This window comes from Heliangelus exortis, chromosome 5 (genome assembly GCF_036169615.1).
Source record: "Heliangelus exortis chromosome 5, bHelExo1.hap1, whole genome shotgun sequence".
In the NCBI taxonomy this organism is placed as follows: domain Eukaryota; kingdom Metazoa; phylum Chordata; class Aves; order Apodiformes; family Trochilidae; genus Heliangelus; species Heliangelus exortis.
In genome coordinates this window covers 5033849-5047930 of record NC_092426.1, presented here as the reverse complement: position 1 = coordinate 5047930, position 14082 = coordinate 5033849, and the positions used below count along the sequence as shown (strand labels likewise).

At 45.9% G+C, this 14082-nt stretch overlaps 1 protein-coding gene across 6 annotated transcripts in view; it reads right to left on the bottom strand.

Annotated features, from left to right (window-relative positions):
• Window positions 1–1888, bottom strand: part of ARID4A (AT-rich interaction domain 4A) — a 49154-nt gene extending 47266 nt beyond the window's left edge. For 3 of the 6 annotated variants that reach the window (XM_071745268.1, XM_071745271.1, XM_071745273.1), the window contains exons 1-2: window positions 1716–1869; window positions 636–707 (exon numbers count right to left, since the gene is read on the bottom strand). In XM_071745268.1, the coding sequence (XP_071601369.1) occupies window positions 636–641 (6 nt within the window). In that variant the 5' untranslated portion in view covers window positions 642–707; window positions 1716–1869. Of the gene's footprint in view, window positions 1–635; window positions 1150–1715 lie in introns of those variants that run through there. The other 3 variants (XM_071745272.1, XM_071745274.1, XM_071745270.1) reach the window with 2 other exon arrangements.
• Window positions 1889–14082: the final 12194 nt, after the last annotated feature.

Below are 14082 nucleotides of genomic sequence, written 5' to 3'. Positions count from 1 at the left end.
TTATCAAAGATTGTTGATGCATTTTAAGAGAAAAATATATTTCTCATCATGCTTTCCTTAATCTGGACTTTATTACTCAACATTTCACTTTATAGTGCTCATAGCAACTAATAAACATGGACAAAATCACCACGTTGCAAATGCTTATTAAGACAGGCAATCAGCACAGAATATTAAATAACTGTTATTCTTTTCTCATCTTTTTCTTTAAATTGCTATGTCAGGGTGAAAAAAAAGAATGTTTCTCTCTCTTTTTGCAAATCACACTGAAACTGTTAAGCTTTTGTACCGAAAAAAACCCAACAACACACCGGCAACAGCTAAGGCGGGACACAAAAGCTGCGGTTTTGCAAACTTGCAACAGCAGCTGCTGATACAGGAAGCATTTAAAGACAAGCAGCCCGAAGGACAACAACCCAAAGACGATGCGAATTTCCAGACTGCTACTGCACGACGATGAGAGCTCAGCTCACCCACACCTCAGCTGGATGGGAGGGCAGGAACAGGATTTGCAGCACGAACCGAAACCCCCGGCCAGCCTCATCCTACTGTTGCTCATCCCAGAGCTGCGACTGGAAATGGAAATCGCCAGAGGAGAAGGGAAAGGAGCCGTTCCCTGCTCCGGGCTCACCTACCTTCATCTTTAAAGGTTATGTGAGGGATTCCAGCTCCAAGACTTCTCCTCCCCGCGAGCACACGGGAAAACACTGCAAAACAAGAAGGAGGAGGGGTAGAGGGGGGAGGAAAAGGGAGGAGGGCGGTGAAGGCGGCCCCCGGGAGAGTGCGGGTTCCCCCCACACCCCGGGAGGGGCAGCCGGGCTGTGAGGGGAGCCCAGCGCGGGAGCCACCGCCCGGCCCGGCCCCGTCGGGCTGAGGAGGGAGCGGAGCCTCCGCCTGCCCGCCCGCCCGCCGCTTCCCGCCCGGCGGCCCCTCGGTGTGTCACGTCGCCATTGCTCCCGCTCCCCGCCTCAGGGCGGAGGGGCCCGGGCCGCGCGTTCCAGCAGCCGGGAGGAGGGAAACCCGCGGCCCCCTCCTTTCCTCCCTCCCCCTAACACGGGCAGTTCCTCGCTCTGAGGGGGCGGCGGGGCCCGCTGCCGCCTTCCCCCGCCCCTCCTCGGCCCTCGCAACTTTCTGCGGCCCGCGGAGGGACGAGCGACGAGCGCTCCTCCTCCCCGCCCCCCTCACCCGCCGGCCGGGCGGACTTCTCGCTACCGCCCCCCGGACACCCGCCCAGGCGGACCGCCGAGACGCCGCAGCCCCCCGGCCCGGAGCGGTGTGGCGAGGGGAGATGGAGCGGGGGCGGGCCGGCGCCGCGCGTCTGAAGAGGGGGCGGCCGGGCCGGGGGGTCCCCGCCGACAAACGCCGGGGCAGCGCCGGGAACGGCGAAGGAGAAGGAAGGAGGAGGGGGGGGGGGGAATTTGGGGCGCTCGGAGGGGACACGGGGCGGAGTTCGGTGGGGAAGGGAGATCCCGTCCCCGGCGTGAGGGGAGCGGCGGGCGTCCCTGCTCACCTCGGGGGTGAAAGAGAGCGCTGGTACGGGGAAGGGAAAGGGGGAGCGAAGGGGGAGAGAAGCAGAAGCAGAGGGGAAGCGGAGGAGGAAAGCGGAGCGGGGAAGCTCCCGACGCCGCTTCGCGCCCCCCTCCCCCGGGACGGCGGCGGAGTTGCGGCAACCCGAGGCACCCGCCGCCTTCGCCGACACCTCCTCCTCCTCCTACCTGGAAACTCGTAGCGAAGTGGGCAGCTCCTCCTTGCCTTGCCTTGCCCGGTCCGGCCTGGCCCCGCCGCCTTTCCCAGCGCTGCGGCCCCCTCGGAGACGACGGACGGCCCCGCGAGCGGCGGCGGCGGCTGAGCGCGGCCCCGCTCCGCTCCGCCCCCCCCCCTCCCCCCCCCCCCCCCAACCCGGACTCGCACCGAATCACCAGCGCCGAGCCCAATAACAAGCTGGGGAGCAGAATCGGTCCTGCCCGCCCTCCCATTGGCTCCTTCCTGACGCCCCGGGGGGCTCTGCCCCGCCCGGATTGGGCGCCGCGGACAGCACCCCCATTGGTCACAAGGCGACGGGCGAAGGGCATTGGTCGGTTTTAGACGCAGGTAAAGCCACGGAGACTTTGGATTGGCGGCGCCGAGGCGCGCCAAGCGGTTGGTGGAGGTTGAAGTGAAGTCAGCGTCCCCCCCGCGGGCGATTGGTTGTGGGTTGGATCCGGATGTCCCTCTGGGCGCGGTGATTGGCCGCCTCCCGGGGACAGGAAGAAGAACGGCGCGCGGTGATTGGTTCGGGCCGTCTCTGGGAGACGCGGTGGGGCGGGGACGGGAGAGAAGGGAGGGAGGGGTGGGGGCGGGGCTGGCGTCCTGCGGCGGCGGCGGCACTGGGTGCGCAGGGCGCATGCGCCGCGGTCGTTCTCCCGGCGCCATTTTGTGTGAGGCTTTTTCCCATTTTAGGCCGCGGGAGGAAGGGAGCGGGAGTGGTTGGCGCTTCTCCCGCGGGGGGAGGCGGGGGAGCCGCGGGGCCCTGCCCTGGCGAGGGCTTCGGGCTCGGTGGGGAAGCTTCCTCCCGCTTCCGAAGAGGCTGCGGCTCTTTTCTTCCCCACAGGCCACCGTTCCTCCCCGCCTCGCTGGATGGTGATGGTCGCGCCTCCCCCTCTCCCGTTCGGCGGCGATGGCGCAGGAACGGGCCCCGGCCGGACCCGGAAGTGAAGCGGCGGCCATGGAGAGGCGGCGACGCCTCTAGGGGTGTGCGGCGGAACCCGGGAGGTGCGGCCCCGCTGCTCTGCCCTCACAGAGCCCGCCGGAGCCCAGCGGCGGTGCTGAGGCGGCCGCTGCCCCAGCAGAGACACCGCCGGGGCTGCAGGTAGGGGCTGGAGGCGCCGACCGGGCCGCTTTCCCCTCACGCCGGTCCCTCCGCCGGTGCGGGTGGGGCACGGGGTGGCTGCGCTTCCCCGGGAGGAAGGCGTTGTTCCCTCGCCATTAATCATCCCCTCCTGCCCGTGACGCATTCGGGGTGCAGCCCGGGGAGGGGGACGTGACCGGTTCTTGCTGCCCGGTGGCTTCTCCACGGGGTGCTGGCGGTTGTGGTGGCTGCCGGGCCTCCTGCCAGCCGGCTGAGCTCAGCTCTTGACAGGAAGATGCAGCAAGGAGGAGGGAAGGATGGTTTAGATGGGGCCGAGTGCTTCTCGGGGTGTGTTTGGAAGGGATTGCAGTCCTGTCCGGCCCCTCCGTAAACTGGTGGATGCTCTCTCAAGGTGCAGCCTTACAAGGCAGGATATTTGCATTTGTCATCTTAAGAGAATCTGTTCTTTGATGCTCGCTTTGACACTGCTAAATAGGAGCTACTAACGGAAGCCTCTAATACAATTGTTTTTTAATAGTAGTTTCACATTTTGATTCCGTGTTGTCTGTTATGCAGATGCAGTCTTTTTCTACAAGGTAATAAGGAGCATCTGTTTGCCAGTGCTTGCTCTCAGCTACAAGGCATATCTTAGCCTGAGGGGCCTATCAGTACAGTTCAAATGGTAATTTGAGAGAAATGGATTGGTAGTTTAGGTGTAGCTTGCATGGAAGTTATGCTTTGAAGGTAGTTTTTGGGTTTTTAATTCAATCTTATACTTTGGAAAGCATTAAGTAAAAAGTGTTGCTCTCCAGGAAGTTTAGTGAGCAATAGTGTGTAGCATAGGTAAGCTCTGAAGGTTTAGTAAGGGATAAATGCACATGAGGAATGCTTAGAACTGACTACAGGAGATGTTTAACATGGGGGAAGTGGTCTGGTGTTTAGGATGTAAATGTAAAGATGCTTGAGGGTGTATTCAAAATGTACAAAGGTTTTGAGGCATCAAGAAGAGGCAAGAACTTTAATTCTGTGCTGTAGTTCCACTTTATGCAGCAGATAAACTGAAAAGCAAATCACTGTTTCAAATATATTAAATCTGACCCAAATGTTAACACAACTTTAAAAATTCAGTCTCTCTGTGGAATGTATTGGCTGAATCATGACTTAGATTGTGAGCTCTTTTCTGAGGCTTAATTTGTTTCTCTGTATGAAGTACAGCACTGTTCAATAAATAACAGTTTGTGACAAAACTAATCAGTCTTGTTTCTGATTTCTGGCAGAGAAATCCTGTCCACCTGGATGTATCTGTTGCAGCCAGCATCCTTGGGAGGTTCATGGCACATCACCCATCTCTCTGTCCTGAGTGTAAAGGACTCTTTTTCACGTAGCCAGTCAGCAGATGAGGTGACTTGTTCTTTTATGGTATTTAAAGCACCTCAGAATGCCTATCCAGGCAGCTCACCAGAGAGCATAAACATCCTCACACAGTTTAGGGATGATGTCTAATACAGTGGAATGAAAAAGCTGTGCTCTTGGCAAGCCAGAGAAAATGTCTAATGTTGGTTTAAGATAACCTTTCTTTGGAACATGAACTTCAGGACTCAGAGTTATGCCATGATACTGAAATTTTACATCTTAAATGTTGTCAGTGTTAAGTAGCTTGGTTTGGCTGCATCCTGGCAGCTCTGCTCCCTCCCCCTGCGTGGTCCCTTCTAGGGAAACAGTTGAATTGAGTGGAAGAAGTGAGCAGCAGTGGGCTTTTCTCTGGTGAGCCACTTTATCATGAGCCACTCTTGTTAACTTTTCAAAGTTAACCCTTGAGTAGCTCTAGAACACAACAATCTTAGCAAGTCCTTTTAGCATCAAGCCTCTCTCTACACAGATGTGCTATAAAGTAGGAAAGAATTTTACAACCTTGTTCAAAACAGTGCTTGTATTATGTGTATTTTGTTGGTCTTCTAGGTGCAGTACAGGAGATTCACCTGGGCATGTCCATTTTGGTCTTGTCTTGTGCAAATTAGCACAAGGCTTCATCTAGAAATAGTTAAAAGTATCAAGGCATTCTTTTAAGTGTGGTGCTTGGTTTTGGTCATAGGTAATTTTAGGGCTTAGGTGATGGCTGAGAGTAGGGATGTACTTAAAAATATATTTGGTGTATTAATTGCAGAAGGTATAAGTTTTCCCTTCTGCATACGAGGCATTCAGTTGGCAAAGGCAAGTAAAAAAGTGTCTGTATCTTATAATATTCTCTGTCAGAATAGCAGAGTATGTAGTAGCCAAATAAAACTGGAATGTGTCATGTGGCTTCTGTAAGAAGACAGGAAAAAATTGGACAATTTTGGAATAAGATGTTTTAATTTTGCTCTGTAGTCACATACTGCTTTTCAATCCTGCATTTACTAGGTAAAGAAACTCTGAATACACACACAGTCATAGCTAAAATATTCTAGAAGTACTGGAAATTTTGATTGTTGTTCTAACTTGAGCTTCTTTGTACGTAATGAAATACTGTGCAACTCTTTCAGACTTTGCAGATGTTCAGGAGACTTCTGGCTGGTTATTTTTGTCTCAAGTGTTTAGTTCTCCTTTTAAATGCTCCTCTTCCCCTTGGTGTTTCTGTTCTGTTAGTAAATAGGCAAGATTTTTCCAGTGGTGGTTGAGCAAGCATCTGCCTTGCAGTTCAGGACCTCTGTCTGTGTGCAGCTGCTATATTTCTGTACAAGTGGCACTTGGGTGTCACTACCCACAGCTTTATTACTGAAGTGACTGCAAACTGCTCAGGCAGGTGTGAAGTTGTGAAATACTTAGTATAAAAGTATAAAGAAAATATCCCAATGAAGGTGAAGGTGACAATAGAAAAGTTCAGTCAATAATAGCTGGATTATAAAAATGGAAGGTCAGACCATTTTTAGCCATGGAGAAAACTGTACTTTTCTATTAACTATCATTAATTAGTGATTAATCAGTAATTTCCTTTGTATTTATTATTGTGTGTGAGAGAAAACAAACAAAAAAAAAAACCCCAAAAGCACCTGCTCAGGCTGAGTGCTTTCCTACAGTTTTCCCAGCTCTGGCACAGTCCCATCCCCATGTTCAGAAAACAGGTATTTAGTTATTCATACAGAACTGCACACTTTTTCATCATTTCCTTGTGAGAATTGGCTGCTGGAGAAGAGACACAGTTCAGCAATCCTCAGGCAGCCTGAATGAGTGCATCAGACCTACTGAAGTTTAGCAGTGGTTCCTTAACCCTGGTATGGGTTGCAGCAGGGCAGGATCTGTTTTGCATATGAATAATCATGAAAATATTTATGACAATACTGTGCTGTAAATATTTGTGTGAGAAAAATCTCAGAACTGGGTTTCTTGTCAGCTCTGCAGCTGACAACAATAATACTCACTTTGTAGTTGTTTTTTTTCCAGTAATGCTTGTGAAATGATGATGTGTGCTCAGCTTGTCAGAGTAGCTTTTGTTACCAGCTTCAGAGATCTCCAGGGAGCACTAGACCCATTTTTACTGAATAAACTGTGTCCAGACTTTGTTGTGCTTTGTGGCTGCAGGTCTGAACTGCAATCCCATGTGTTACAAAATTTGTGCAGAGCTCAGTGATGCATTAGCAGGGTTGTTATTAGCAGCTGAGCACCAAGGGAAAAGAGGTTTCAGTTCTCCACTGATGTAGCTGTGGCTGTCATCGTAGCCTGTGTGTTCTGTGGGGGTGATTTGGCCTGCATCATGCAATCTTTTCATGCCAAACATAAAATATTCCTTTTTTTAAAGGCTTGATTTGGTAATCTAGTGTTTGGGCAAAATGAGAGTTGTGTTGTAAGAGGCTATTTTTATTCTTTCTGGTATGTATTTTTGTATTATGATAGCTCAGATTTGTATCAGATGTCCTTGTTTGCTAATTTAACAACTATGGCAGAAGGGTGCCCACTGCCAGGGTTTACTTAAGGTTGGATTTTAAAGGCAATTTTTGCACATCTTGTCACGTGCTGTTCAATTATCTGAATGCAGATGCTTAATTTGTCTTCTGTTGCCTAGCAAAGGGATGCAAGATACAGAATTTGGTTACACAACCACTTAAATTTCTCTATTATTTCTAAGGGCTACCAGCTCACCTAGGTGAGAACAGTGAGGCTGTTGCAGCTGCAGTGGGGAAGCTGGGCAGGGAGCTGCAGATGTGTACAGCAGCTTTAACTTAAGAAGTGGCAAAGGACTCTGGTTGTCAGTGTCTGCAGCCAGGTGATCAGTGTAGCTGTCAGAACCTGAGCCTTGAAGTCAGAGGAGAATTTAGTTGCTGTTCTGGATGGTAATGTTACTTCATGCCTCTGCTGAAGCAGAGCATCCTTGCATATTTTTTAGAATAACAGTTTGTCTCTGAATGCCAGCAGTAAAGGTGAAGGATTAGATCTACCTGTAGTTAGTGAGTAATCAGATGTTCTGCTTCAGGCTTCACGATTCAACTTTTTCTGTGGCAGGCACAAGCTCCTGGTTACTACTAGAAATGGATCCTGTGCACCTTCACAGATTGGCTACGTTGGGGTATCAGCCATTCCAGTACTGTAAACTTCAAAATGTAAAAACTCTTTATTTTTTAGTGGCTTCCAGCTTTTCTCTACAGCATGCAGCTTTTGGTTTTTTTCCTGGCTTCTCAGCTGTAGACATCATCAGTGATGTAAATAATGTTTTATCTCTGAAGGTTTTGATCTTTCAAGGTGAGGGTTTTTTTTTTCTGTAGGGCTGGGGGAGTGGTTTTCTACATAGTCACCAGTCTACAGAGCAAATATGGTTTAATGTTTCTGAAATAAGTTGAAAACATTTAAACTTGCATCTGAATCTCCAAATAGTCTGTATACTTCTTGACAGAGTCAGATCTTATTTATAAATACTACTGCTTGAGTAACCTCTCATATAAATCAACAATACAGGGTAAAACTTGAATGCCAAAACCCACATGTTTTGGGGTGTGGCAGTTTTATCTTCCAGTGCTCTGAAAGCTAACAGAAAAAAGTCAAATTTTAACATTTAAATGAGGTTGTGTTCTACTTGAAGAACTCTACTGCAATCTTCTGAGTAAGTTAAGCTTCTGAAATGGAATTTATTTCTCCTTAAACTTCTAACTTCTCGGATCTGCTTTGGAGCAGCAGTGTGGCTTCTTTTTCAGCCTTTTGTGGCACCAAACAGGGCATAAATGTATTCTGAATAGGTGTCTAATGCTGTCTGTATCTGCAGTGTCGATTGCAGCTGCTGGTGGAGAGCTGAAACAGGCTGTTGTTTCACTTTGGCAAAGAGAATTAACCTGTTGGAATAATTACCTACTCAGGTTCAGGGTTTTCTTGGCTTCTTGCTTTTTCAGAAGTGATTTTTTGAGTGATATACCCTGGTCAGGCTGAAGTAATAATCTTCTTCATGCCACCTTTTCCTAGTTTATATTTTGGAAGGCTTTTTCTCCTCTCCCCCAACTCTTGGCAAGACTTTTGGCTGCAGAAGTAGCTAGGCTCAAAAGTCCAAGAAGGAAATAAAGCTGTTAAAATCTGTGTTCTCACATACACTTGCTTTTTCATATCAGTGGATTTCAGATTTTTCAGATCAGTGCATGGATCATTTGGGATTTTTACTGAAATGTATCTTTCCATATTTTAGAGGTGTAGAACATAGGCTTCTAATATACTGATGGTGAGTTCTTTGACATGGTTCAGCTTGTCAGCACTGATAAGCTGTTAATTAAAACATCAGCTACAGATGCAGGCTGTAGAGCAACATGACCCAACTGAAGGGGTTGTTCTTTAGAAAGCAGGGTCTGTGCCACTAAGACAAAGCATGTTCTGCTTCTGCAGAGCATGGCTGCTCAGAAGAAATCTTGTGAAGGCAAAGGTTGGTTAGCTGGCTTTTCTTCTAGGGCTTGTGCTTGTCCAAATTACTCTAATCATTCAGAGTTAGCTTAATTTTCAGCCTCAGCTAACGAGACTGTAGTTGGTCAGTATTGATTCTTTTTTAAAAGCAGTGATGCTCTAATTTTTTTTTTTAATTAAAGTGTTTCTAAGTAGCTGCTGTGAGAATCTACAGTTAACTTGTGATTAAATTCTGATTTTTTTTTTTTCCCGCTTTGCCAGCTGCCTTTTCCAAGAGATATTTTGTGTATATTGGAGGATATTATTACTGATAGCTAATTTCCAGGTGGGCAGGGAGTTAGCTGGCCAATCAACACTGTGTAATGCACACTTACCTTGTGAATTAATTGCAAGACTGTGCTGTTTGCAGGAGGTTTGTTCCTTCAGGGATATGCTTGCCCCTGCAGTGCTTCTGTGTAATCTGTCACCCTGTGAGCAATAGCTAATAAACAGAACTACTGAAATGAGTTGTGTGACATCCAGAGCTCTGAAAGAACAAAATACATGTTTTGAGGAGTTTAATTAGTCTGGATCAATAAAAGATCTTAGTGTGGGAGTGATCTCCTCTTTGCAAGTGGCACAATGGGGGAGAAACTGGTGTGAAGGTAGAAAAAAGCACTTGCCTGGGGGAAGTAGTTGCTTGTTAAACTGATGAATAGGAAACACCTTAAACTGCATTTTGATTCTGCCTCCTAAAACACTATTTCATATTGGTCCTTATGTATATAGAAAGTATTTGGGAAAAAAAGCTTCTCAAGTGGTGTGCTTTGTTGACTGGAAACACCTAGAATTCCAGCTGAGATGGAGCTTTATGGAAATATTCTGTTAAAGTCATCAAGCACTTCCCTTGCTGCTCTTGACACCTGCTAATGCATTCTAATGTAATAGGGCTCTTCTCCAAAATAATGTAATTCACAGATTTCCTGCTTTTCTAAAAGTCTGCAAACAAGATAAATTTCACTTCCAAAAACTTCAGCATAACTTGGGTGGAATTTGGGTTTTGTGCATGTGTGTTTGCAATGTATCAGCTTCTGGGTACGTTTACTATAACTGAACCTCCTTTTAATCTTCTGAAATTGGGACTTTACCAAATGTTATTTTGAATGTGCAGAGAACAGATACACCACATGATACCAAGCTTAATGCAGCAATGAACCATCTTCTTTTCTTTCTAAACTCTTACTTGGCTTGTCTCACCTTGTCACCTAAAATGGTATTTTCAGTAGGTCGTCCTTACACTGTCTTTAGGGCAGACACTTCACAGGATTTCAGTTTTCCCTGTATCTGATTATATGCACGTTTGCACTACAAACTGTGATGCTGCTGCCTGCTTTCTTCTACTTGTCCATTTTTGGTTGGCACAGCAACTTAACCATTTTTAAACAACTGTTTCAGTGTCCTTTAATAGCAATGTACTGGAGATGAAAAAGGCACTGCATGGTGGTTGCTTAGTCCAGCTGAGAGCAGGAGACTTGGTTTGAATTTGACTGTAGATCCTAAATTCTCAAAGATTAGAATGTATTTACTGGATTAACAGGCTCTTAACTCTTCTATTACCTCTTTTCTGCACCTTTGTATTATTGGACATAACAAGTAGCAAGATCTATGCTGGAAAGTTACAGGCAGTTGATGTCTTAAAATAGCTCTCAGTTCTTAACTTCCTTGCTGTACCTAACTTGAAAAACAGGTGGGTGGAGGAAAAGCCAGTCCTTGTCTTGTAGGCACTCACAATGGAAAGGAGGGGGAGAGAACAGTCTCTTTGCTGTGTTTTTGGCATTATTACAGTCTCAGAATTGCCATGACAACTTTTTTTTTTCTCTTCAAAATCTGGAAACTGCACGTTACTTCAGGGTCATTATTAACTTCCAGCTGATAAATGCTTAAGATGCATTGTTGAATTCCCTGTTCCCTTCTATGGTTACAGTTTTTATCTGAAGGCAGAGAATTGCAAAACAGCAATACAACAGGAGGTGGTTATTCCACAGCTCCTTCCTTGAGGGTGGCTGTATCACCAGAAACCATCTCAGGCAGTGTTGTATCCATATGCAGAGTCACACTTGGAGCATGTGAGGCTTTGAACCTCAGGCCATCAAGCTATTTTTGGTGATGAGAAGGAAGCAACAAGTGACCTGATGCTTGGCATACTTCAGATCTGCATGAGACAAACTGAAGTATTTACTTTCTGAGAGTCAGCACCAAATAGAGATCAGTAGCATTTCTTTTGGAGGTACCCTTCTGCCATACAGGACATTCCTGTGTGGGTTACTTCTATGAGCAGTTCTTCTATGAGGTTCTAACAGCTCAATCTTCCCCATTTCATCAACAGTAGGAGTCAGATAAAGTCCAAACCCATCAACTTCCATGGCCACTAACTTCAAGGTAACACCAACCATCAATATTATCTGCATGTGACAGCCTAAGCTTAATTTTTGAAGCCTGCAAGGCCACTTGCATAGTCTAAAATCTGTCCTGGTGCAGGCATGGGAGATTCATATCAGTAAATTGGATACTGGAGTCTTTCTTTTAATTTTTTTTTTTTTTTGTCACCTGCAGTTCACCATAGCTGCTGTCTTAATTCTTTAACAAGGCTTCTGAATGTGGACTTGCTGAGTAAATAATTACCCCAGAGAGTGTGACATACCCCAGGGAATGTGACATACCCAGCCTTACTAAATATCAGAGTACTGATTCATCAGGTGCTGAGTAACAGACTTAGGAGAGGAAGCATCTTACTATACATCCTACTCGTGTGTCATTGTTGGATCTATGAACTTCTAAATTACTCCTTGGTGGAAGGATGACTTCAAGGGATGAATTGGTCAGTAGTCTTTCTTCCTGGTGTTGTGTTAAAGCCCGTGCTTTGGGGCTTGAACAACAGGAAATGCCATTAAAACTTTGAATTTAAGGTGTTAAAAGATAGCAAGAGCTACATTTACAAATTCCAGATGGGTATTTGACTTTCTGCTCTGTTATGTATTCCCAAAATGTGTGGAGTCTGGACTAAGTAGGTGACTTGTGGAGCCTGAAGTAAGCAGCACTGCCTGGTGTAGGCTGATTATCCTTTTCTGGTATCTTTAGAACTGAAACTTTCCAGTGCTTTGGGCAGACATCATCAAAGTGAGATTCAAGAATCACTTCTTGCTCAAATGTGAGCCAGAACCTTTAATCTTGTGCATTTATTTTCACATTTCAGTGTTACAGTGAAGTTACAGTTGCCCATTTTCAAGCCAATTGTAAAAGCTGATCTTAATTTTAGTGAGGGAGCTGTAATGGAGAGTTTGCAGTGATTTTCCTTGTGAAATGAGGATGTCCTGGAATAGGAATCTCTTCCAAGTGTTCTTCTGGGTCTTATGGCTAAAAGGTTGCAATACTTAGTTACAGATCAAACAGAGGCCTGCTAGCTTTCTGTTTCTAAAGTTAAGAGAAATTTCAATATTTAAATGCTTACTCAGTATATTTCTGCCTTTTTCACTTAAGATTCCCCCCCAAATAAATGTAAGTATTTTTCCCCACCTTGTCATGCTTTTTCCCTCTGTCCCCACTGCAGTCAATGGAAATAATAGATTTATTTTTTTTCTTGTCACAGAAAAAGATCAGTTCCCATAAGCAAGTTGAGCCTATGTTCTGATACCAGTTATTTAATTTGGAAAAGAACCCAACAGTAATACCCTGGTATTGTTTAACCAGATGTTGCATGACATCAAGACTGCTGTGCAGCACTTTGTGTGTGCTGCTATCCCCTGTGAAATGAATTGCAACTCATTGGACCTGACTACACCTTTCCACAACAAGCAAAAAAAGTCAGAGCTGGGTTCTTCAAAGGAGCTTTTTTTAATAGCTACTTATTAGAGAGCATGGCAGCTTGGAAACTCTGAGTAAGTGGGTGGCTCTGTTCCTACCTCTGTCTTTTCCTGTTGTGGAACATTTTCCTTGCACTTTATAATGTAAATATGCCTGACTGATGTTGCTTTTCTCCCTGAAACCTGACTTGTGTCACTGTTACACTTCCTGTTCCTAATTGTGAATGCCTGTCACTGAAAGGACTGGCTGGATGTGTGTAACCATACATAAGGATGTATTTTAACATCCATTTAGCAGTTTGTCAGCAACATTTGAGGTGCAGAATAAATTCAAAGTGAAGAGAATGAAGCAGACGTTGCTGTCAGGCACAGATCAGACCTCAGCTAATGCTCAGAATGCTGATGAGAGTTTCCTGGCTGGTGCTCCCTGACAACTCAAACAGCTGACCCAGCAGTAAACTCAGTTTGGAGCAATACAACTAAAGGCTGACTCACTGTAACACCAATACTATTGCCTCAAGAGGAGACAGTGAAGGAGGCTGCTTGTCATGGTCATGATTAATGGTGGCTCAGGCAGCCCAGCAGGAGAGGCCAGAGTTCAGGGAACTTAACTCCAGTCCTGAGACAGTCACTAAGTCTGGAGAGAGACCCCTCTATCTCTGTTGGCTTTCCCTTGTCACAGAAAGGAAACAGAACTTGTGCTTTCTAATTGCATTAGAAGAGAGTGTGTTTTGCAAAGGGGAAAAAAACATTATTGTAAAATCCAAACCTGTAAGGGAAAGCTTTTGTTTTAAGGGCTAATGGGTAGTACTAAAGCTGAGGAGTTCCTCAGAAGAGAAGTGTGCATTTTAGATGAGGATGGCCATTGGAAGTTTAACTGCTTGCACAAACAGGGCTTCAATTTTAACTGAGTTTTAAGGCTCTGAACAGTTTGTTCCCTTGTCTTGCAAAACTCTGAAGCCACTAGATTAGACAGCCTTTATCCTGGGAAGTGGGAAAAGAAAGCAGGAAAGCTTCCTTTCAACTACTGGGAAGGTCAACAATTGATAAAGCTGATGCAGAAGTGATTTAAGAAACCACAGCTGAATTAAGGTGTTTAAAAACAGATGTTTAAGCATTAACTCCAGGTACATTCCTAAATAGATTTCTCTGCTTTAGAACTTAACCCAAGCACTATTTTAAATGGAATTTTTAATACTTCAGATGAAAATGGCTCTTTGTGCTTGTTGTCTAGTTACCAGCTGTGGACATCACCAGGTGTTTTACAGTGTGTTCTCATTTATTCTGCCAAAAGCAAGCACAGACTGTGGCTGTGACAGCAAACTGATTAATCAAAGAATAACCAAGCACTAATTTTAAATATCAAGCTCTGCAGATATTTAAACCAGAGATTTGACAAATTTTTAAGCAGATTGTTTTTCTGTACCTGGCCTGGCAGAAATAGTGCTGTAGTAGGAGGAAGCAACACCAGTGTGATGGCATTTCCTTCTTAATGTCTGTTTTGATGTACAGTTGCTTCTTGATGGTGCTGGCTTATGCTTTTTTGAAATGAAAGCTAACAGACAG